The sequence below is a fragment of the Hippocampus zosterae genome, chromosome 2, assembly GCF_025434085.1.
Source record: "Hippocampus zosterae strain Florida chromosome 2, ASM2543408v3, whole genome shotgun sequence".
Lineage (NCBI taxonomy): Eukaryota > Metazoa > Chordata > Actinopteri > Syngnathiformes > Syngnathidae > Hippocampus > Hippocampus zosterae.
Window position 1 is genome coordinate 3,409,149 of NC_067452.1, and position 24,693 is coordinate 3,433,841.

The 24,693-nt window shown below is 44.2% G+C and overlaps 1 protein-coding gene across 5 annotated transcripts in view; it reads left to right on the top strand.

The window, feature by feature from the left end:
• lama5 (laminin, alpha 5) overlaps positions 1-23,398 on the top strand; it is a 190,183-nt gene extending 166,785 nt beyond the window's left edge. For 4 of the 5 annotated variants that reach the window (XM_052058657.1, XM_052058659.1, XM_052058660.1 and 1 more), the window contains exons 58-78: positions 684-866; positions 2,140-2,282; positions 4,648-4,827; positions 6,391-6,530; positions 6,599-6,758; positions 8,069-8,202; positions 8,283-8,448; positions 8,516-8,650; positions 9,450-9,601; positions 11,557-11,689; positions 14,200-14,343; positions 14,456-14,586; positions 14,660-14,827; positions 15,841-15,973; positions 16,146-16,300; positions 20,807-20,981; positions 21,044-21,344; positions 21,424-21,554; positions 22,357-22,450; positions 22,526-22,645; positions 22,793-23,398. In XM_052058657.1, the coding sequence (XP_051914617.1) occupies positions 684-866; positions 2,140-2,282; positions 4,648-4,827; positions 6,391-6,530; positions 6,599-6,758; positions 8,069-8,202; positions 8,283-8,448; positions 8,516-8,650; positions 9,450-9,601; positions 11,557-11,689; positions 14,200-14,343; positions 14,456-14,586; positions 14,660-14,827; positions 15,841-15,973; positions 16,146-16,300; positions 20,807-20,981; positions 21,044-21,344; positions 21,424-21,554; positions 22,357-22,450; positions 22,526-22,645; positions 22,793-22,932 (3,218 nt within the window). In that variant the 3' untranslated portion in view covers positions 22,933-23,398. Of the gene's footprint in view, positions 1-683; positions 867-2,139; positions 2,283-4,647; positions 4,828-6,390; positions 6,531-6,598; positions 6,759-8,068; positions 8,203-8,282; positions 8,449-8,515; positions 8,651-9,449; positions 9,602-11,556; positions 11,690-14,199; positions 14,344-14,455; positions 14,587-14,659; positions 14,828-15,840; positions 15,974-16,145; positions 16,301-20,806; positions 20,982-21,043; positions 21,345-21,423; positions 21,555-22,356; positions 22,451-22,525; positions 22,646-22,789 lie in introns of all 5 variants that reach the window. The other variant, XM_052058658.1, reaches the window with a different exon arrangement.
• The last annotated feature ends 1,295 nt before the right edge of the window (positions 23,399-24,693 follow it).

Below are 24,693 nucleotides of genomic sequence, written 5' to 3' on the forward strand. Positions count from 1 at the left end.
TTAGACTTCATTGTAGTGAATGTCTTTGTGAGGCTGGAGCAGAGAAAATGATTTCGTATAACGCAACAGGGTTTTTTTTCGTCGTATGGGGGGCAGTAGAATGGGAATGGTGTTAATGCATGAAGATTTTTTCACATTAGGGGGTATTTTCGCCCATGCAGGTTTTGTTCTAGAGGAGTTTCACTGTAGATTGTCATTTCTTGTGTTCAGACACATTTTTCTTTTTTTTCCTTTTTTGTTATGTCAGAAATTCTCTTCCTTTGCTTCAGAATTGTCACAAATGTATCTTTAATAACATAACCTTCGCCGCTCACCCAGAATCATGACGGCCTATGAGTGGATTTGTCCCAAAACAGGTGTGAGGAACAAGAAAACAGCTGTAAATAAAAAACATGTCTTACCCGATGTCATGTTGCGTATGAACAATTTTTTTTCCAAAGCACAGCTCTGTTTCAAAGTGCCATGTCCGGGACTTTTTTGTTGACGTCATGCGTCACTCTCACATCAGGCTGCACCTCAGCTATATCTCGTGGCTGTTGCAGCTCTCTTAGAACTGGAAACAACCCTCCATTCTTGTGAACAAGCACAACCGAGGGTCTATTTTTGCCGCATCAAGTGTGTGCAAAAAGTACCAACTATTGTCTGGAAAATTTGTTAAGTATTCGCTCCTGTGTGCCCTGCAGATGTCAGTCAGGGCATTGACATGGCCAAGCAAGCGGTGGATCAGGCCACCGCATCGATCTCCCAAGTCAATGATGTCCTGCGTCCAATCAGAGAGCAGCTGGACCAGTGGCAGCAGACTTACGGTGATAGCAACACCACCAACAAGGACGTCAACGAAGTTCTGATGGAGGCCAACAAGACGGGTAGGAACTATCACACAGCCCAGAATATGTAAAAAGTGCTACCTTGAAGTTCGTCACACTGCTCCAACCTCCTATTGGTAGACTTTAGAAATAAAAGTTCCTGTTGAAAAAAAACCCCATCTCAATCATTTTAGTCATAATTGCCCCCGTCATTATCAAACTCTTACTGTATATTGTGAATGCACATTGTTTTTCGTAACCTTTGAACATTATTTGTTAACATAAGTATAATCAGAAGTTAAAGGAGATGCTATGTCCCTGTTTTCATATACCTCACGAACCCCGAAGGATCAAGACCACACCCTATTGCTGTCTTCCTGAAAGCAGCCTGTTTGGATGGGGCAGTTCTGTCTCATGTAATGCTGGTGGGCCGATGACATGTGCGTCTGTCATTACCGTGACAACGAGGAGTAGGAGTACCTCTTGAAAGCCTGGATCTTTTGTGTTGGAGGCAGCACTTCACCAAGCTGCTGAATTTAGGGTGGCATCTTTTGAATAAATTAGGATTTGAGTATTCTCCTCAAAATTCTGTCAAATATATTGAATATTCCGAACAAATATATTCTTGCTTGGTAAAAACATACCCGCGGATTCCTAGATTTGTAGATTTGCTTTCAATTTTAAATTTTTATTTTTTTCAGCGGGTGGGGAGTGTTGTTTCGGCTTTATTCCCGCCTCTGTTTGCTTGATAAAAGTCAGTTTTCCATTCAGCTCACTGTCATTCACTTGAGGCGCGCATTAACAATGGAGAGTGTGCGTTGGTCTATTTTCAGTTGTACAGGTGATACTGTTGTAAAACACAATATATGTATCATGGTTGCTTGGGTCTCAAACTATTAACTTGTATTAAGCGATTGCTAGCTTAAAACGAGGGAACGAATTTAATGCGTGTGTTACGGGCTGATCACTTAGATCACTTGTTCCATGTCACAGGGAGATGCTTGTAATTAAATACTTACTCTTTGCAATGCACTCAACCGTTGTAGGTCAAACGCTTAGGGTGATGACAGGAGCATGACATCAAACATTGACCGTTTAGCGAGACGCAAGGTGCATTCAAATGCAGCCGGACAAGCTGAAATAGAAAAAAGACTCACGATGCAGTAAACATTAAGAGCTGCAAATATCTAAATTGTGTTTGGGCTTGCTAATAATCTATAAAAGCTGTGTGGGCTGGCTCACGTTTAAAAATGGAATCTGCTCAAAATCAGTATGTGTGTTCCGTGCTAAACTGCATTGTGTTTCCTGCATGTGGCTCACTGACGTGCTGCAGTGAGCATGCTGGGCGACACTATCCCGCTCCTTCTGAACAAGCTGGACAAGCTACACAACCGCTCTGTGCAGTCACCAAACATCTCAATGAGCATCAACCGCATCCGACAGCTTATCCAGCAAGCTCGGAACGCTGCTAGCAAGGTACGTGCACCGCCAGAACAATTGAAAGGGCTTAGACCACTTACAAGACTTTTGTCATCTTCATTTAAAATAAGAAAAGTGGTGACTTCCAGACAGACTTTTGTCATCTTCATTTAAAATAAGAAAAGTGGTGACTTCCAGACAGACTTCGACATGGTGGCAGCATAAGTAGCAAGCTCCTTGACATTTAGATTACTGTATTTTCCGGACTATAAGTCACTCCTGAGTATAAGTCGCACCAGCCATAAAATGCACAATAAAGAACAAAAAAACATACACAAGTCGCACTGGAGTATAAGTCGCATTTTGGGGGGGAAATTTATGTGATAAAATCCAACCCAAAGAACAGACACATCATCTTGAAAGGCAATTTAAAAATATATATACAGTGTATATATGTCGAAAACAACACGCTGAATAAGTGTACAATATGCTATTACATGACGCATAAACAACGAACTGAGAACGTCCCTGGTATGTTCAAATAACATATTTAGAGTTATTCAGATAACTATAGCATAAAGAACATGCTAACAAGTTCACCAAACCATCAATGTCACTCCAAATCACTAAATCCAACGGAATCTTCATCCTCTGTGTCACTTTAAAGCAACTCCACCAACTCAGGAGGGAGAAGATGCAGCCCTCCCACTTCTATGTCACTTACATCAGACTCATCGTGTTTTTATCAACACAGGTCTAGAGTTGCCTCTTGTGGTTTAATAATTTCACCCATAAATCGCTCCAGAGTATCCCCAGCCAAACTACAAAAAAACAGTGATTTATAGTCCAGAAAATACGGTAAACGGGTTCTCACCTCACTTCCAGACTCTTGTTCCACCCCTCACTAATATTTGAAAACGGGTGTTCGTGGAAGCCAATTGCGATGGCAATACTCCCTAAGAATAAACTATGACCTAAATAATTTAAATCCTATGACACGCTATGCTAAATAAAGTAACCAAATGCTGTGCTAATAAATCACTAACCGGAAAATATATAAAATATTTTTTTTTTTTTAAATATGTACAAAATTGAGCCGCTTGCATACCTCACGGTACTACGTCAAATTTCCGGAAATGACATCAGGATTCCTTATTCGTCCAATCCTGAGGACAGAATGCCAAATTCACTTGCAGTGCAGTGTTTGACCTGATGATGGCGTCACACAAAGTTTTTGCCCCAAATTCAATATTTCAATAAACATGCACTAAAACGTCCAATTAATGACCAGGACATGCGGACAGCATGAATAGACACCAGTTCAGGGGAAAAAAAGTTGATCTGGGGATGAGAACCCCTTTAAGAAAGCCAATTTGAGCAAGACATAAAGAATATGAGCATGTGATTGGAAGGGAAATGAGAGAAAAATAGGGGAATAAGTTGAACGTTGAATAAAATGAATTTTAACCTGAAAGAAGACACCAAGACAGCTAGCTAAAAGGTGAGGTAGCAAAAATGGAAAATAGAGCTTGCTGCTGAATAGTCAGCCTAGTCAACAGGTGCCACAGTGGGAGCCAAGCTAGCAACGTGTCTAATCCAAGAAAGAGAAGAAACAAGGATCTTTTGAGAGTAGGGCTACAACTGTCAGTTATTTTTAACATTTGATTCATCCGTTGATTATTGCTCCGATTAAGGCAACCCGGTAGTCCAGTTGTATAGCACGTCGACTTCACAGTGCAGAGGTACCAGATTCAATTCCAGCTCCGGCCTCCCTGTGTGGAGTTTGCATGTTCTCCCCGGGCCTGCGTGGGTTTTCTCCGGGTACTCTGGTTTCCTCCCACATTCCAAAAACATGCATGGCAGGCTAATTGAACACTCCAAATTGTCCTTAGGTGTGAGTGTGAGCGCGAATGGTTGTTCGTCTCTGTGTGCCCTGTGATTGGCTGGCAACTGGTTCAGGGTGTCCCCCGCCTACTGCCAGAAGACAGCTGGGATAGGCTCCAGCGACCCTAGTGAGGATAAAGCGGTTCAGAAAATGAATGAATGAATATTGCTCCGATTACTCGATGAATCATCATCACCATCTCTAAGTAAACAATAAAAATGGATTTCAAGTTGGCATGCAGAAAGTTGTACACAGTTGTTACACAGAGCTCTTGTAGTCAAAAATGTTGATATATATTTTTTAAGGGTAAAAGATGAGCTCAAAATCCAGTTGGGCATGGACCGACACACATACAGAAGCTGCTAAAAACTTGCCTTTGTCATCCTCCGTCACTATACTATGTCTGTCTCAGTCTTAACTGCCACATCAAGATTTGCAACCATTTTTCTCACGCAGCTTACCAGCTACCCAAATGAGGGCGAATGCTATTGAACATGAACGAAACTGTCTTCTGTGTCCTCTTCTTCCCGCATTCAGGTGAGCGTTCCTGTCAAGTTCAATGGCGCATCTGGCATTCAGGTGCGCACCCCACCCAACCTGGCAGACCTAGCGTCCTATACCTCCCTCAAGTTCTACATCACATTGCCCGAAGCAGCGCGCTCACGCCGACAAGACGACGGCGCCAAGCAGTTTGTCTTCTACCTCGGCAACAAAGATGTAAGCGTCTCCATGACAACACACCTGTGCTCTGATTTTATATTATGCCCGGAGACACTTTAGCCCCCTTCACGCTGTTAGTCAAAACCTTTTTCCTGTCTTTCTTCGGTGTCAATGTTGTTCTGTATGGAATGTTCCGAGGTCATATTAGTTTGGGATTTTTCATTGAATTTGTTTTCATTTAATTTTGACTTTTGTTTTTCTAATCCACTTAGTTTTAATTACATTTGAGTGGATTTTCCCGTTGTTTTGTTTTTAATCACTTACGTAGTTTTGCATTCCTTTAAGTTACCGGTAGTTTTTTTTTTTTTAAATGTGGGATATTTGTTCAGTGCAACATTAAAAAAAGGTCACAATATGTATTGTTATAAAAACTCAACAAAAAATACCAATTTAATGTACCGATTAAAAAAATGTATCGTGTTGCCTTGAGAGAGGATTGAGCCAACTTCAAAATTGTTTGGCTTTTTCTTTCAAGTGCTAACTTGAGATACAAGTGCAGTGTGGTGGAAGGAAACTCAATTCAACTCACTTTATAGTGAGCAGGAATTTGACAAATTGTGAACAATTTAGTGAAAAAAGTGGGTTCACGCTGTTTAATGCCACTCCCACTTGAATGCACTGTCAAACGACACGTTGTTTATGCAGGGGTGTCAGACTCTTGTTTGTCACGGGCCACTTTGTTTCCAGCTACCCTCAGATGACTGTAATGACAGTGATCATCGTCTCATCACATTATTACATGTACACACATTAATGAATGACTACTTTTGAAATCGGCAGAGGTGGTAGCTTCAGAAATTTTTGCTGGTCTGTCATTTGCCAACCCATCTGTCATCGTCAATTCATCATTACTTCAAGCCGAACCAAACTGTAATTGTCAATCCATCATCGTTATTTTAATCGGCTCCGCTAAATTACAGTTTGTCACCACTATTTTAGGATGGTCACTAAAAAAACTATTTACAAGGGTAACACAACACTATCTTATTCATTTTGAGACCACTTTACATACCCAAAATATCTAAACTAGTTCTCCTCCCAAAACTGCCCCTTGAAGCTGGTATAACCCGACAGGGACATAGGAATACCAGCTTTTGGAAGTCAGCATGTCACCCGCTGTGGAGAACATCCTCTCCACGGCAGCAGAGCTAGAGAGGGTCTTATTTGGCTAATAAGTCCACCCATGCCAATTTATATAACTTTTGAGTCGTCAGCTAGTGGCAAAATGTTTGCCCCCTGATATGAATGAATGGGTGCATTTCGCTGCTTAATTCAAATTCCACAATTTCAGCTGTCTTATGATAGCTTGAGACATTAAATTAAACTGATTTCATCAACTGTAATAATCGGATAGTGGGATCCATGTTGCTTTGTTACAACCTGACCCTCTGGTTCTGTGAAAATGGAACTGGTCCACCATTTTTGTGAGCTCTTTGTAAGGACTGTCCACTTTGAGGGTTGGCATTCTATCTGCATGGTGCTTTTGTTCCGCATGACCGATAAATGTTGGCTCTGGTGCACATGAAAAGAGTCAATGGTGTTGACCGCTCGTCTTTTTAGTCCTCGAAGGACTTCCTGGGAATGGTGCTGGAGGGGAAGAGGCCGCGCTGGTACTTCAACATCGGAGGTGAAACGGCAGATGTGTTGATGTCTGAGGAGGTCCAGTCCAATGGCAATTTTAACAGTGTGGTCCTGGAGAGGTAGGATATGGCCGCATGTAACCTGTGTGACTTTGAATTGTTTCTTACGCTGTGTTTTTGTGTTGAAGGATCCTGCAGTATGGTCAAATGTCCATGTCTTCGGAGGCCTCGGAAGGCGAGCAGAGGGTCACCAAAGCCTACGTGGAGGCGGGAGGAGATCAAGGGCTTCTCAATCTTTTGACCAGTGACACCGTCTTCTATGTGGGGGGGTACCCCAATACTTTTAAGGTAGACATATCCACCACCTTAAAAAAAAGGAAAAGAAAAATGCTTGTCATTGCGCAAACAATAGACGAGAACAGTGTTTTCAAAAAATAAATACATAGAGTGCTGTGAGAAAATATTTGCCCTCTTCATTTTTTTTTTGCTTAAATTGCCTACTGAAATATTTAATCCTGTAGTCACGGCTCACCTGTTTTCTGAGTTTGATCATGTGTCGTTTGCAAGCTGAGCCATGCTTGATCGTTACCTGAGCAAATGTGATGTCCTTTGAGTCGACAGCAAATGGCAAAATGGCCGCTCCCTGAGATGAGTAAAAATGGGTCGGACTTTGCCGCTTAATTTATATTCCACAAACGCAGTATGAATCAGAGTACCGTGCTACACTAGTGGGGCCGCATGGAGCATATTATTGGCGAACATTTTTGACAGGACTTCCCCATTTGTAAATCAAATCACCATGTAAAAACTGTTTTTTTGTCTTCTCGCGCTCTTTTTCTGATACACTTGTATGATGATGTTAAACTATGCCAAAAGAATTTGAGAAGACGGCAAATGCTTTTTCACGGCACGGTACATAATATTAACAATGCTTTGTAATTGTTTTGCGAGGTGGTAGTTGGAGGACCTCAAAAAGCAGGGAGAGGCAGGGTTGGCTGACAGAGATGTATTTAACAAAAAATTACAAACAGGAGTACACTGGGGAAAAAAACTCACTCAAATACTCAAAGTCCAGAAAACCACAGTAACCAAAGTAGCCAAAAACCTGCGACAGAAAACAAAACATGACAGGAGCACACAGACACTCACATCCTCATAACAAAGAGTGACAGAACTCATGGAACTACAGGTAAATGCAAGCAAAGTGACGAGACAATGAGACACACTTGGACAAGACACGAAGGGTTGAGGGAGCTGATTAGTTAAACAAGGGACACTGATGACGAGAACAGGTGGCAACAAAAACAGGCACAGGAGGGAACAAAGCCAAACGTGACCTAAACAGAAGCATGACAGTAATTATAGACAGTAACTATAAGGGAAGCTAGGACACAGCCTTGTGGTGGAAAGCTAGATTACCTTTTATTCCAGCAGCCATGACGAACACGAAGATTAAATTAATTTAAATGTCACCTACTTTTGTCATTATATTGCTCGAAGGGCACACAGCCAGGGGACGCACGCCATGAATAATTTTTACACCAGCAACCAGGAGGAACGAACAATAACTTTTTTATATGACTCCCATATGAGGCCATGATTAACTCTTTCGTTGTGATGACTGAGATTCCTTCACAGTGTTTGTGCTCCCCTCGCAGCCCCCTCCCCCGCTAGCTCTGCCCAGCTTTAGAGGCTGCATGGAGTTGGACACGCTCAATGAGGAAGTGCTCAGCTTGTATAACTTTGAGGAAAGCTTCCAGCTGAACACCACGCAAGAGAAGCCATGCGGCAGGTAAGGGCCTGCACCCGTCCATTTCTCTGACTACCTATGCCCGGGTGTTGATGCGTGCTTGTTGATAATGCCGTATAAAGGTCCAAGCCAACGCTAACACAGGCCTGGGTGAACGACGCCGCTTATTTTGACGGCACCGGCTTTGCCGAAATCTCCTTCAGCGATGAGTTGGCGCGCATGCAGCGCTTCGAGCAGGAAGTCAAGCTGATCTCCCACGAAGGGATTTTGTTGCTGCTTCAAAACAAAGTATGAGTCCATCAGATGACTTTCAATGCCATGACGACGTGCTGAACGCCTGCATTTTCTCCATCAGGACCAGTTCCTGTGTCTGGCCGTGGTCCGAGGCCACTTGAAGGCTTTCTTCCAGTTAAGCGGTGAGATGGAGGAGTTTCAGCCCAAGGATCCCACATCCCCGCTCCTGAGGGTCAGCGACGCCAGTCCCAATGTGGTACATATACTTTTACAGTATTTCTTTGGTACTCATTCACCGACCTCGTGGAAGACTTTCGGCACATCTGGGCAAGGTTTATTATTAATTTACATATAGATGTCTTTTTCATGTAACTGAATATTGAATAGATTTTTTTCCCACTTTTTATTTCCTAATTATAATAATATACTATTAGAATTTCCCCGTTGCGGGACAAATAAAGGATATCTTAATACCAGGGCTGCACAATGGCAGCTTATTAAAACAAAATAATGTGCTGTTTTATACAAATATATAAAATTCATATTTTATACAGTTGACTTGCATGGCTGTGCCCTGCGACTGACAGCCGACCTGTTTGGGGTGCAGTTCACCTTTCGTCCAAATTTAGCTTGGACAGGCTCCACCATACCCCGTAACCCTCTTCAGGACAAACGGATGGATGGAGTCGCATGGTCTAATTGAGAAATTCATTGGGCCACCTCTTGACTTGCGGTGTCAGGTGTGTGAGTGGCAAATTTGGCACACTTTTCTGGGGGCAGTCCAGTGCCCAATCTTTTTTTTGTACCATGGGCCGTTAGAACATATTTTGACAGACCATTGCAGTGATAATTGTGCAGTTTACCCAGAGATGACTTTTCTGAAAATTCCGGGGAAAAGAAAATATATATAAAAAAAAAAATCTTCGTCTCACCCCTCGGGTGGTGTCTGTCCCTCATTCAGCTCGGGTCTTCTACCAGAGGCCAGGAAGCTTGAGGGTTCTGTGCAGTATCCTTGCTTCAACTAAAGTTGATTAATTCATTGTTGACCTGTTTAGCTGGAGATAATAATCCTACGATCTCCTCCGTACCGAGTGGTGGTGAGGAGCAACCGCATCCAGCTCTTCACGCACGTTTTCTCTGAGAACATCCCAGCCTTTGGACGCACATACTTTCTGGGAGGAGTCCCCGAACACAATATGCCAGACAGGTCAAAAACACTCTCTCTCTCTCTCTCTCTCTCTCTCTCTCTCTCTCTCTCTCTCTCTCTCTCTTTCTCTCTCTCTCTCTCTCTCTCTCTCTCTCTCTCTCTCTCTCTCTCTCTCTCTCTCTCTCTCTCTCTCTCTCTCACTCTCACTCACTCACTCACTCACTCACTCACTCTCACACACACACACTCTCACACACACACAAAAGCCACCCTAAACCAAATCTATATATATATTGCGCGTCGTCCCGCACGCGGTCTGTCCTTCCGTCTGTCCCTTTTCAAAACGTACCTACTTCAACGCGCCGCCACTGCGCCGCTCAGGCAGTGGCTCACTACGATCGCGCGGGCATCTTAGCGAAAAAATGTTGTCTACCCACAAGCATTGCAATGAAATTGTTAGTTATTTAGTAGAGCTAAACATCTCTTTATTTTCGCGATAAGCAATGAAGATGAACAAAAAGTTGAACCAAGCAACAACACTTTTGTGGGCCAAAGGCCCACCTTACCAGCCTTCCGCAGGAACTAGCTGATGAGCCGCCCGGAGGGCGGCGAACCACCACCTTACCAGCCTTCCGCAGGAACTAGCTGATGAGCCGCCCGGAGGGCGGCGAACCAGCTTGTTTAACCATAAGTAGAGAATATGAACATCATAGCGCTAGCTAGATAGCTATAAAGTGCCCTGGCCACGTTGGGGTACTGTCACGTTGGCGTGCTGACACACAGGACAAGAACCCCAGAATATTAACTTTTTTTCCCCCAGGCCTGATGTGTGTGCAAGGTTTAGTTTCGAAAGATAGATAATTTCATTTCGAGGGAAATTGGTTTGATTGCTTCCTAAAGTTTTTCAAACCTTTTCTTCATGACCAGTGTTTGTTACAAGTGAAACGCAAAAAACAGTAGTTCCAGTGCCCCGGTCTCATACGCACGTGCAAATACACCCAGTGCACATGAACACATTTGTAATTTTGGTACGATGATATCTGTCAACAATTTTTTTTAAACCTTTCTATTGTCTTTTGATTCTCGATGTCAAATTTAGCAGATGATATAGGTAGTATGGCACTTAAATAGTATAGCTGTGGGTGATTAATGGCGGGAATAAGTTTTTACATACAAGTTGCAGGCGTGGTGTTAGGCTGCTAGCTCCTCATATGGTAAGGAGTCCGGATGAGTTTGACAGAGTTTGTAAAGGTGATTCAAAGTGAAAGAATAAATCCTCCAGCAAATATAATCCAAAACAGTCACCAACCATTCTGTTTGAGTCACCTTCTAAAGTGACCACGCTAAAACCAACACGTACCAAACTCAAAAAAACTTTATGTGGGACAACCACGGAGCTATCTTGTGAGCAGTTATCGACTTCCCGGAAATTGGCTAACAAGGTAAAAGCTGATGATCACTGCAGTGCAGTGTGCTTACTGCAACGTACCGGTAAAGTGTTGTCGTGTTATGTTCAAAATACCTGTGGCGGCTTAGCTTAACAAAGGACCTCCAACTAAAAGCGCATTTGAAATGGCCAGCCCGCCGTGTTTGAAATGGCCAGTCTCGTTGTGGCCTACAGTATGTGTCCATATAAACACTGCATTTTGCATTTGGAAGGATCAAAGTGTGCATTGATTCTATGCAAATGGGGGGAGCCCACAATGCATAAGCAAGTCTAGAATACTTCCTTGGTTTAATTTAAAATTGAGGACCTCGTTTTTAGTTAGCAGACCACAAGAGGTGGGTTACCGTGGAAAAAGATCTATCCTCAAAACACACAGTAGCAATCACACAGAGATACACAGAAAAACGTTGTCATGTTGCTTTTCACATGACATGTGGTTTAAAGTTTGTGTGTGCGTGCGCGTGTGCGTGTGCGTGTGAGTGTGCGTGTGTGTGTTTGTGTGTGTGTGTGTGTGTGTGTGTGTGTGTGTGTGTGTGTGTGTGTGTGTGTTGTTATGGCGGTGGTGTAGGTTGCGGCCCTTGTTTCCCGAGCAGGGCTCTCTAAAGGGATGTTTCCGAAACGTCAAGGCCCAAAATTCCCACATCGACCTGAAGAGGATGAAAAGCTCTGGAGTCAGTTTTGGATGTGACGGCGACTTGCTGGTAGGAACACCAAAAACCTACATCAACATGTATTTATTTCATTTCATGTGTACCCTAATTAGCATGACGGCTGAGGTGAAGTCTGTCCGAGCTGGCTTTCGGCAAGAGGCAGGGTACCATGTGGACTGATCACCTGTTAGCCACAGGTCACATAGACAAACAGCCATTACAGGACTGGAACTAGTTCAGGAAACATATTGGCCAACTTAGCTTAGTTGTGGCTAAACAATAGAAAAATCCCCAAGTCACACTTGAGTGCCGTTACCCCGGTCTTGCCACATGCGACGCACATGTGGGCACACGAAAGAGACATCCATCCATTAATTTTCTTCCATTTATCCAAGGTCAGATCGTGGGGCCAGGAGCTTAAACAAGGAAGCTCAGACTTCCTTCGCCCCAGCCACTTTGTTCAACTCTTTGGAATCCCGAGGCATGACCAGGCCATTCGGGATTCATACTCTCTCCAGCATGTCCTGGGTCATCCCCGCGACCTCTCTCGGTGTGACATGCTTCCCGGAATACCTCACCAGGAAGGCACCTAGGAGGCATCCAAACCAAATTCCTGAACCACCTGCAGAGGAGCAGCGGCTCGAGAGTCCCTCCTGAATCTCTGTGGGGGAGCCTGGATACCATATGGAGTCAAATTAATTCTTCTGCTTGTATCCGGGATCTTATTCTTTCAGTCACGGGCCATAGTTCGTGACCATAGGTGAGGGAAGGAAATTAGATTGACTGGTAAATGAAGGGGGTTGCATTTCACCTCAGCCTCTTTTTCAACACGACATATGTTCGCATCACTGGTGATGCGAGTAATGATCCACCTGTCGATCTCCACCAACATTTATCCCTTAAACTCCTCCACTTGAGCCAGAATATCATCCCCAACCTGCGAACCAGGTCTAAGATTTACAGGTGCAGATTTTGATCGCCACCGCTTCATACTCTGCTGCTAACTGCTCGCTCCATTGAGAGTTGGCTTGATGAAGCCAAAAGTCGCATATCATCTGCAAAAAGCAGAAAGGCAATACTTAAGCCACCACATCGAAATCTTTAAATGCTTTGGCTGCATCTAGAAATTCTGTCCATGAATGTTATGAACAGAATGACCAAGGGCAGCCTTGGCAGAGTGCAACTCTCACTGGAAACAAATTCGACTTACTACCGGCACCCTCAAGGAAGATGCCGAGGGGGGTAGAGCTGGTCCAATGTTCCACAGCCAGGTTGAAAACCAAAATATTCATTCTGAATAGACCTTACCAAGGAGGCTCAGTAGTCTGATGCCCTCTTGTGCAGTTGGAACACACCCTCCGCAGGACGACCACCTTTGTCTGCCAATCCGGAGGCACGATCCCTGATGTTCACACAATGTTGTATGGATGTGTCAATCAGGACAGCCCCACACCATCCAGATCCTGTAGGAATTCCGTGCGGATCTCATCCACTCTCATGGCCTTTACCATCCAGGAGGTTGTTTTTTTAAACACTTCGCGGACTTCAATCAGGAGTGCTCACCTCATAGTCCTTCACTCTGTTTTGTCAAGGAAGGTACAATTGAGGAGCTCTTCTCTCCACCGAGTCACAATCTCCGCTACACACAGTGTTAATGGCATACCGCTTCCTCTTACTGAGACGCCGAATGGTCGACCAGAATTATCTCAAAGCTGTCTGGAAGCTTTTTTCCATATTCTCACCGATCCCTTTCCATGCATGAGTTTTTGCCTCAGCCAAAGCTGAAGCTTTGGTCCCCTTAGCCAGTTGATATCCATCACCTTACTTCGGAGTCCCACAGTACAAAAAATCCTCAATAATACTCCTTTTTTGCTTGATGACATACTTTACCGTTGGTGTCCACCAATGAGTTTGGTGATTGTCGCCATGACAAGAAATGACCACCTGACTCAGCCGTCTTGACAATGGAGGCGCAGAACATGGTCGACTCTGATTCAATGTCTTCCTCCTCCCCCAGGATGTGGGGGGAAATTTTGGGAGTTTACACTCCTCCTGACAGAGCACTCTGCTAGACATTCCCAGAAGACCCTTATAATACGTTTGGGTCTGCCAGGTCGGACCGGCATCTTCCCCCACTTTTGGACCCAACACACCACCAGGTGGTGATGAGTTGACAGTTCCGTCTCTCTCTCTCCACCTAGGTGTCTACTAACACATGTGGCTGTATGTTTGATGACACAACCACAAAATCAATCAGCAAATTGTGGCCTAGGGTGACCTGGTTCCAAGAGCATGAACTGTATTCCACCATCTTGATTTACTTAGCAATGAAATTAATTTTGATGTCAACATGCAAATGGGATCTTATGAGTGATATCAAGTGATATTATGAGTGTTGTGACATTCATGAACGAGTCAATCTTTTGAACGTCTCTTTTGGTGGTATGATGAGAATTGTGAGGGAGGCCATTTGTTAAACACTTAAACACTGAGGCTAACTGAGTGGACATGCACAATCACATGTCAAGAACAACATCAGTGAAGAAGAATGTTGCATGCAGGTGGCTCGTGAGGCTCACTTCTCGGGTCAGAGCTACCTGGACTTGGCACTGAGCAACGTTCCTGGGCTCAGGAGCAACTTCTATGCCAGCTTCAGCTTTAGGACAGAGTACAAGGATGGACTCGTGTTCTTCCATCACGATAAGGTGACGTGCGCTTCCTGTTTGTTGGTGCATGATTTGATGAACTTGCTAAACTGACTGTTTGTCTGTGTGTGTGTACATGTACACGCACGCCCATTTTATTGTGCTTGGGCAGGACGGCATTTGCCAGGTGTTCCTGAATGAAGGTCACGTGGTGGTGAGAGCAGGCAACACCGAGGTGAAGACACAGAAGACGTACAACGACAACAACATCCATTACGTGGCCATCTACAACAACATCAACGGGTATAGAGCTATTCGACATAGACGGAGTTCACCTTCACCTACGTGCGCTAACGTCTACCAATGCCCTCCTCAGTGTGCGTGTTTATATGAATGACGTGCTGGAGAAGTCCAAGGAGGGGCTCTGGCTGGACACCAGGAGCCGTGGTTTGGCCAGCTTGGAGGGGCGCACCTTCTTGGGGGGCATGCCCGATCAGGGCCTACGCAACCTGACAGGATGCATCAGCAATGTCTTCATCAGGAGGTAAGAGTGACGTTTTGGCAAACTATGTACAAGAATGGCATTGTAGGGACCCACAGTTGCAAAGAATCAGGAAACTGCAGCATTTACACTACCATGACGAATACCAATAATAATAAGGCTAAGAATAATAATATCAATATATGATGCAAAGGATAAAGCAATTAACGTTCTACGACACAATTTTGACTAACAGAACATCCAGCTCAGGTTAAAAACCTGACATAAAATTGTGACAAGGCAAAGGCATCTTAATGATGACATAATAGCAGGGAAAGCATACACCCCACAGATTATAATGTAGACACTATATTGAGTATGTTGTTATTTATACATATTATTGAAGACACATTTTGGGGCCCAGCGCTAAAAAAATAAATAAAACCGCTGATTAGCTCACCGTGCAGGATGTCATTTGTAGGATAATTTGCTCAGAAGCAAGTTTTCTATTGAACTGTATGCCTGTGCGCTGTGCTAAATGCCAGACAATTGAGGTTCATTGCATCTTTACTTTACATCTTTCTTTGTACCATTTTTGTTCCTCCTCTTTTCTTTTTTTCCTTCCCTATGGTCTGGACGGTTAAATGTCTTCTTGACAGGTGGGCAATTTACCAGATTTTACCAGTCCATAATTCCTCAAATTGAACAAATGGCAATCTTGTGCTGCATCGTATGATTAGCATTTACAGTACTGTTGACACAGTTGTTCTAAATATAAATATTCTAATGTATCATTATGGCTAACAATAAAGTATCAATGCAACTGGGTCAAAATTAAAATCGCGAGGTACAGTATTGTTGTTGTATTGTCTTGTTATTGCTTATCCATAAGATGCATCTTTTTGACATCTGACACCTTTTTGGATATGCGACATTGCCGACACAATTGATTCATGGGCTACAGTGTCGAAGACCGTATCGCTCGAACTGCAGTATGAAAAGAATAGTAATGGCAAGGCAAGGATGTTTGACGTTGAGCAAGAATCACAAAAGCTGTCTAATGTGTTTGTCATCAGGGATACCAGTCCTCAGATGGTGGTGAATCTGCTGAAGGTCAGAGAAAATGTCAATGTTCCTCTCAACTGTCCTGCCGCCTCAAAGCCTCAGCAGATTGTGTCCGTGCCACCCAAACACAACAGCAAGCCCAAGGTATGCACGCACACATGCCAGGTCCTGGTCCCAATTTTTTTTTCCACGTTCCTACTTTGCTATTTTATCGATAAGATGTAATAAAAAGATAAATATAAAACGAGAGTCTTGGTTAGGAAACACTGCTGCATATGCATACACACCCACAGCATAGTATGTGTACACGTTTCAGGGAAAAAACAAGAAGCTGTCAGGGTCACGTAGTCGCAACATCAGAGAGTCGTGCCAGGACGTGTTGCTGGAGCAGGAATTGGGAGCCGTGCAATTTAGTGGGTCAACGCTAAGCTACCAACGCTTCGACTCAGTTCCTGCTTCCCTGAGCATCAAGTGAGTGTTACCACTGTGCAGATGGAAAAATAGTTCTGAGTTTATTGTATACATAATCGTTTCATGTATGTACTTGTCATTTTGTATTTGTCTGTAATTTTTATATTCATGATTCATTTCCTGTATGCAGTAAAATACATACTTTATGTCTATGGACAAGGTATCCCAAAGGTCCCTAATTCCTACCCTCTTTTTTTTTGCTTCAGTTACCTTTGGGACAGACATGAAAACGTGTTTGACATCTTAGACTTTATAGTTTTTGGAAGCATATCATGCACTTAACCATTACAGCAATGTTGCGAAATTGCTGCCTGCCAAGGAGTATTTGTGACCCCAACCTCAGTTCAATGGCAATTTGAGAAGCTTGAGGTGCAATGATGCATTCCATGGCAACTTTCTGAAAACAGGATGTGTTCTTAAACCGCACAGTGTAAGGCGTGCCACTTGCACCGCCGATGAGAATTTGTAATTTGGAACTCCTTGAGCCAGTATCGTATTGACCCCGAAAATAAGACTGTATTTTTTTGTGCATTGAAAAAGATTGAAAAAGTGGCCTTATATTCGGGGTCTAGACATTACACGAATTAATAATGAAAAAGATTGAAAAAGTGGCCTTATATTCGGGGTCTAGACATTACACCCATTCATGGTGCTAGATGGCGCCAGATGTCAGTGAAGTGAATGCTGAACTTGACTCCCGAGGCCAAAGTGTGAACCCCTGCCGCGAAGAATAAAAATAAAAATAGCGGTAGCACGAAGAAGAAAAATAAAAAATAGCTGTCAAAAGGAAAAGAGAAGAAAATGATAGAAGAGATAACAGAAAATGGAGAAATGTAGCGACAATCTGGAGAAAAGTGGGTCAAAGATCAGCCAGATTAACCGTCAGCTGAGGAGAAGTTATGATGTAATTTATATTTCAAAAACCAGAAGCCATTCATTTACGAATGTGATTGCACTTAAATTTGAATGAGGCAAAATAACATTCTTTTTCTCCCAAATATATTGTTAAAATCATTGGTTTCAGATGTACTGTAATTATTTTCTTTATAAAAATTAATTTGGTGTTCAAAAAGTATTTTTTCAAACTTGAGTCTTGAAAAAGAGGGGGTCGTCTTATAATCAGGGCCATCTTATATTTGGGCTAATACGGTATTAGAGCAAAGCCAGTAAAGTCTACCTGGAGGGCCGCACTTGGAACCCAGCATCAGCAAACGTTTAATTCAGTGATTTTGCTCCAGCGAGTGATAAAAACCTGACTCATACATGACCAACTTCACGTTCAAGTCAAGTCAAGTCAACAGTATTTATAGAGCACTTTCGAACAGCCATCGCTGCATACAAAGTGCTGTACATGGAGCGATTTAATATACACAATAAACAGTAAGACGAATCGGTAATAAAGGCGGTGGAAAGCACCAAGCAGTAAAATCAAGGACAAATCATGCTGAGTCGAACGCCAAAGAATACAAGTGAGTTTTGAGGAGGACTTTAAAGATGGGCAGCGAGGAGGCCTGCCTAATGTGCAGTGGGAGGTATATGTGCTCCCTCTTACGTGTACCAGTCAAGAGGCGAGCAGCGGCATTCTGGACCAGCTGAAGGCGCTTAATGGAGGACTGGCTGACTCCAAAGTACAAGGCATTGCAGTAATCCAGCCGGGATGTGACAAAGGCATGAATTACTGTCTCAAAGTGTTCATGTGAGAGGAGAGGTTTTATTTTGGCCAGCTGTCTAAGATAAGATAAGATAAGATATCCTTTATTCGTCCCACACTGGGGAAATTTACAGCCTCCAGCAGCAAGAATGTATGTAGAAAGAAGAAAGAGAAAAAAACAACAAACATCTTTCAATTAAATGCAATATGAACACAAAATGGATAAATCGCAGTACTATTTACAATTTTCCTTCACATCATTTAATTATTATTATTATTATGATTGTTATTTTTTATTCATCAGCCTGACAGCAGTCGGTAGGAATGAGCGTCGGTATCTCTCCTTCTTGCAGCGCGGGTGTGTGTGCTGTCAGGGCGGGCTTAGCTTAGTTAGCATCCTTCTGTTGCCCACCTCCTCCAGAGTGTCAAGGGAGCAACCCAGGACAGAACTGGCCTTCCTGACCAGTCGCTCCAGTCTCTTTCGGTCCCGGGCTGAGATGCTGCCTGACCAGCAGACATACCATAATGGATGGCCGAGGCCACCACCGAGTTATAGAACGTCTTAAGGAGTGACCTCTGAACCCCAAAAGACCTCAGTTTCCTGAGTGGGAAGAGTCGGCTCTGTCCTTTCCTAATCAGGGTGTCCGTGTTTGTAGACCAGTCCAGTTTGTCGTTCAGAAGAACACCAAGGTACTTGTAGAAGGTCACCCTCTCTATGTCCATACCCTGGATGTTCATCGGTGCTGGTGAGGACTTTTTCCTGCAGAAATCCACAACCAACTCCTTAGTTTTCCTAGGGTTGATCTGGAGGAGATTCTGCTGGCACCAGTCCACAAAGTCCTTTGTCAGTCCCCTGTACTCCCGATCGTCCCCTTCTGTAATGAGGCCAGCAATCGCAGAGTCATCGGAGAACTTCTGAAGGTGGCAGTTTGGAGTGACGTGTCTGAAGTCCGAGGTGTAGAGGATGAACAGGAATGGAGCCAGAACAGTCCCCTACGGCGCTCCAGTGCTGCAGAGAAGCCGGTCCGGCTCACAGCTCTGCAATCTCACGTACTGCGGCCGATTTGTGAGGTAGTCTATGATCCATGCTGTGAGATGGTGGTCCACTCCGGCGTTCTGCAGTTTGCCTCCCAGCAAATTGGGCTGGATGGTGTTGAAGGCACTGGAGAAATCAAAGAACATGATTCTCACAGTGTTCCCAGCCTTCTCCAAGTGTGACAGCAGTAAGGTGAAAGAAGCTTGATTTAACAACGGCACCAATTTGCCGATCGAGTTTGAAATCACTGTCCAGTTTAAGGCCCAAGTTTGAGACCGTTGATTTCAGATAAGGAGACAGGGGGCCCAAGTCTACAGGATGGAATGTACAAGGGCCACTGGGACCAAACAATATCACCTCTGTCTTCTTTTCGTTGAATTTCAAGAAATATTGTGCCATCCAGGTTTTGATTTCTTCCAGACAGGATAGGAGTGGCCTTAATGAGAAGGCGTCTTTCTTGCTCAGTGGGACATAGATCTGGCAGTCATCTGCATAGGAGTGGAAGGGAATACCATGTTTCCTTAAGATGGAACCCAATCCGTTCCCAATGAACGTTGTTCAAAAGCTTCAAGCGGAAGATTCTGATGATCAGCAACCTGAAATATGTACAGAATCGAGCTTTTGTTTATGTTGAGTAAAGGCTTTTAGGGGTCTTCTGCTGCGTTTGTCGAAAACAGATCCGGTTTTGACTTGCTGTGGATAGCGTGAAATCTACATGAGTTGAAGCTGTCGAAAGTAAGTGGTGCTTGGATCGATCGGCCACTAATTGGTTTCAGTGGATGTGATTGGTATAAAGGTAAGATCTTCAGCCCGAGCCCGACCCGAAATGGGTCGGGTCGGGCTTCTGTCTCGCTGACTTTTTTTTTTTTTTTTTTAGTGCGCTGAGTCAGGTCAGACCTAAAATGTCAATCATTGCTTCGGGTCAGGCCGGGCTTCTCTCTCGCTGACTTTAAAAATAAATAAATATATGTTTAGTGGGCTGAGGCGTTTCGAGGCTGTGAATAGTTTTGGCCACGAGAGACTGTGGTTCGCAAAAAAAAAAAACTGAAGTCACCTCATCACAAAACGTACTGTACTAAACTCTTGCAATGACAATTCAAAGAACTCCTTCCTGTCTCTGTCTATTGTCCACCCGTCATTGTTCTTGTGCTTTGTCTTTCTGCCTCTCTCTCTCTTAAAGTGTCGCGCTTGATTCTTAAGGACGTATTGCTACTGTGGTATATGGCCCAATTTTCAACCTGTTAAAATGACGGATGGCCTTAAAATTTCCCGTCAACACTTAAAAAAAATCGGTCCATGATGGAAAATTGTCAGTTAATGTACCCTCTAGAAACAGAAAAATAAAAGATGTAAATGTTTATACAGTCTTGTTTAACTTAGATTTCATTACAAAAGACAGGCTTTAATTTGTTATCATTAATCACACCTCCTCCTACCTCCTCACAAATAAAATATGACATTTTGGGTTTGCTTACTTTACTCAGCATACATAAGCATACTTAGCATGTTCACATCATTTCTCCACAGTGTAAGATGTGAAATGCTCTTTGGGTCTGCCTTTGTTTGCACTTTTTGTTCTTAGATTACCATCTTGCTTTGTTAGTCCACTGCCTGTTGGCATGTTAGCATTCTACCGATCTTCTCCGTTTTGTTTTTAGTAGAGTTTTGCAAATGAACTACATGAGTCAGTGCAGGCTGTCAGCATAATTTTGTCATTTATTTTGTTTTCGTTTAAAATAGAAAGCCTGACTCCGAACTGTAATTCAAATGCTGCTATTCAAATCTTTTGACATGTCAATAAGAGGTGCTCTCTGCGCAGGCCTCACATCTCACTTGCCGTAAAGATCAACTCATCGGAAGGTTTGATCCTCTACACGTCTGGCGGCGTCCTGTCGCTTGCCGTGTCGGAGGGTCATTTGGTGCTGTCTCTAGGAAGGAAGAGGAAGGTTGGCCTGCGCAGCCGCACCAAGACGGACGACCATCAATGGCACACGGTGAGTACAAGCGCTGACGTGGTCGAATGAAAGCTAAGATGGCGACTCGGCTCTGTCCTCAGGTGTTCATTAAGCGTGACACGGATAAAGTCAGTATGATCGTGGATGGGATCAGCGCTCAGTCCAAGAAGCTTCCTGCAGGAGACCGCACGCGTATCAGTGCTCCGTTATTTGTGGGAGGAGTGCCACAGCAATCTCCAATGTCTGATGCCCACTCTGGCTTTACCGGCTGCGTCCGTGACCTGACGCTGAACGAGAGCCCCGCGGGAAGCCCCGCCTACAGCCAAGGTGTGGTCCCTTGCTTCCAGAAGCCTGTGCAGCCCGGTGCCTTCTTCACAGGAGAGGGAGGACATGTAGTCGTAGGTGAGCAGCTGTTTTGTCGCTGCTGTTTCTTGCATTATCGTGTGATAACGATGATGTGAGACTCCTGTATTTCCTGTAGGTGAACTGCTAGTCCTGGGTGGAGACCTGGAGGTCAGATTGGAAGTGCGTCCGGTGTCAGACTCTGGGCTGTTGTTACAGGCTGGGACGATATCTGGCCAGCATCTGATATTGACGCTGCGCAGAGGAGAGGTGACACAGCAGACGGGGCATTCATTATATCTTAGATCTCATCCCTGTGTCATGACAACACGCACAAGAGCCATTTTTGCATTGTACCGCCTCCACCCCAAAACAGCCAGGTTACACCCTACGGTCGCTTTTCCATTACACTTTTTGAAGACTGTGTGGTTGCCATGGATTAATTCTTGAGAACCTGGTTCTAGAATGTAGGCCAAGGTGGGCTGTGACGTCACTGTCATTGACCGAGAGATGTAGGCAATACAGCAAGGAACTCAACTTCACACACCCATTTCTTGGTTTTAAGCGAGCGCACTTAAGTGACTCAGTGCAAGCTCTTCTTTCAAGTGAATGAGAGGTCACTCTCATTCATTTGAATGCACCCGCAAGGGGCACACTGCTCAAAAAAATGTTTATCCCAAGGATCACTATTCTCTCCACTGGTGCATATGAAATTTTAAATATGGTTGAATGTTAATGTAAAATGCATCACGTGTACTGTATGCACTGTATTTTTGTCTTGGTGGTGGTTGAAATCTGGAAATTGATTTTTCATCTGTGTGCATTTGAAGAGCTGTAATTTGTGATGTCGCCATATAATGCAACTGCAATTATTATTTTTAATCGGTGAAAAACCTGTGTCCAGGACACATGAAACACTGCGAGTGTGCAATGGTGGCTCGCACAGTTCAGTTGATCACGCACCAATTGATTGGTTCTTGCTCTAATGAAGAACCAATGGAGGCCAGGAAGAGCGGGCCAGGCCATTCAAGAACCTGTAATGGGAACATTGCCTTTGGTGTTCTGTGTTTAGGTGATGCTGTCTATGAACAGCGGCAAAGGTGATGTCTTCTTGTCATTGGCACCGGAAGAGGCACTCTGCAACGGACGCTGGCGCACCATCGCAGGTGAGTGATGAGACCAAAATACCATCCAATCACCACACTCCCTTGGATGGCTCATGCCACTCTTTTGGTCTCTAGTGGTGAAGAAGAAGAACGTCCTGCAGCTCCATGTAGATGCAGACAGTCAACATGGCGCCGGACCCAAACATGGCCGTTCAGCAGTGGCCAGAGAAGTGGTTTACCTCGGAGGAGTTCCTGGTTAGTGCTGTACAGTGTCCCCTGTTAATCAATCAAACATGTTATCAATATGGTCAACATGGAAACAAATCTTTTCCTCCAAGCTTAAACCCTTCAAGATCGTCTTCAGTGTTCATAATAAAATTCTCTCCTCATCCTGTCCACCAGATGGCGGTACGGCAACACCAGGCCTGCCCGCCTTCCACGGCTGCATCCGTCATGTGACCATCAATGGTCGCCCCTCTCCATTCAACAAAGCTCTGTCCGTTCGTGGCAAAGTGGGGACACACGGCTGCCCTATTGATTAGCACAAACACACGTGTTTATGCATTCTTAGCTTCACATTCCATGGGTGCAAATGGTGGTGGGTGGCGCTTGACAAATTAAATTATATCTATTAGGATATTTATTGTCTGTTTTGTATTTGATATCTACAGGGTGCTCCAATGTGTGTGTGAACTTGCATTTACACTACAATCACTTTCACCTGTACACTGAAATGATATTAGCGGATATATCAATGCAACATATCATTGCAATTCAGATACCTCGTACATACTTCATGTTCTTGATATCGTGATGTCATTGCCGTATTCGAAAGACTACATCTCGACACTACTTTTAGCTAGAATTGGGCAGGATCACATGATGTGAGCATGTGCGTCACGTTAAACTTTCATGTATTTACTTTTGTTTCATGTTTTGCTCTCCTAACCACGTTCACCTTTTGCTTTTGCATGTCATTTGGAATTAAACTTGTAAAACAAAAAATAATCTAGCTTTCTTTATTTCTTTATGTAAAGAACACACTAAACATGTTTGAGAAGAACAAGAGTAGGTGTATCAAGTAAAGTTTCTTTTTTTTTTTCAGACAAAAGTTCTTCGAAGGAAAGAGCAAATTGAGCACCATATCGAATGCAACACTACACCACAGACACAAACGTGATGTGAGGGTCTGCTGGGAACATCTCACAGATTCCCCTTTCAGAAAGTTTCAATTCCCACCTCCTCCAGAACATCACCTGCATCCCATGGGAGTCGGGCGACATTGAGTCTGACTGGACCATGCTCCATGCCGCCATTGTTGAAAAGGCCAACAATAGCTGTGGCAATAAGGTGGTCGGTGCCTGTCAGGACAGAAGCCCCCAAATCCATTGGTTGACACGAGCGGTGATGGATGTCGTCAAGCTGAAGGAGTCCTATTGGTTCTTTTTGGACCATGGGACTCCAAAGGCAGCAAATGTCGACCAACTAGCCAAGTAGAACTGAGCTTTGGTCTTTGCTGAGGCCAAAATTGAATATGAAAAGGGTTTATGAAGAACAACTTCTGGACGACTGAGAAAATTCCGGTCCACCAACCGGCATCTCGAGAGGGGGAATCAGTGCGCCATCAACATTGTGTAAATTGAGGATGGGGGGCTGCTTACCTCACCCCAAGAGGTTGTGATTCCATGGAGAGAGGACTTCAAAGACCTCAACTCCACCGACACATCTTCCTCTGAGGAAGAAGGGTCTGAGGACTCTGAGGTGGGCTCTCCTAGCTCTGTGGTTGAAGTCACCAATGTGGTTAAAAAGCTCCTCAGGGCAAGGCCCCAGGAGTGAATGAGATTCTCATGAGATGCTCAAGGGTCTGGATGTGGACGTGCTGTCCTGGTTGACACACCTCTGCAACATGGGGTGGTCATCGGGGAGAGTGCCTCCAGTTTGACAGAGCAGGGTGGTGGTCCCTCTTTTTAATAAGTGGACCAGAAAGCATGTTCATACTACAGAGGGTTTACACACCTCAGCCTCCCTGGTAAGGTCTATTCAGGGGTGCTGGAGAGGAGGGTCCGTCGGGAAGTTGAGCCTCAGATTCAGGAGGAGCAGTGTGGTTTGGGGCCCAGCCATGGAACTGTGGACCGGCTCTACACCCTTAGCAGGGTCCTCGAGGGTACATGGGAGGTGGTCCCAACCAGGACTTGGAGAACGCGTTTAACCATGTCCCTCCGTGGTGGGTGTTTCAGGAGTATAGGACAGAATTTCGAGCCGAGGCGTTGAGGGGGTCCAGTTTGGTGGCCTCAGTTTTGCAT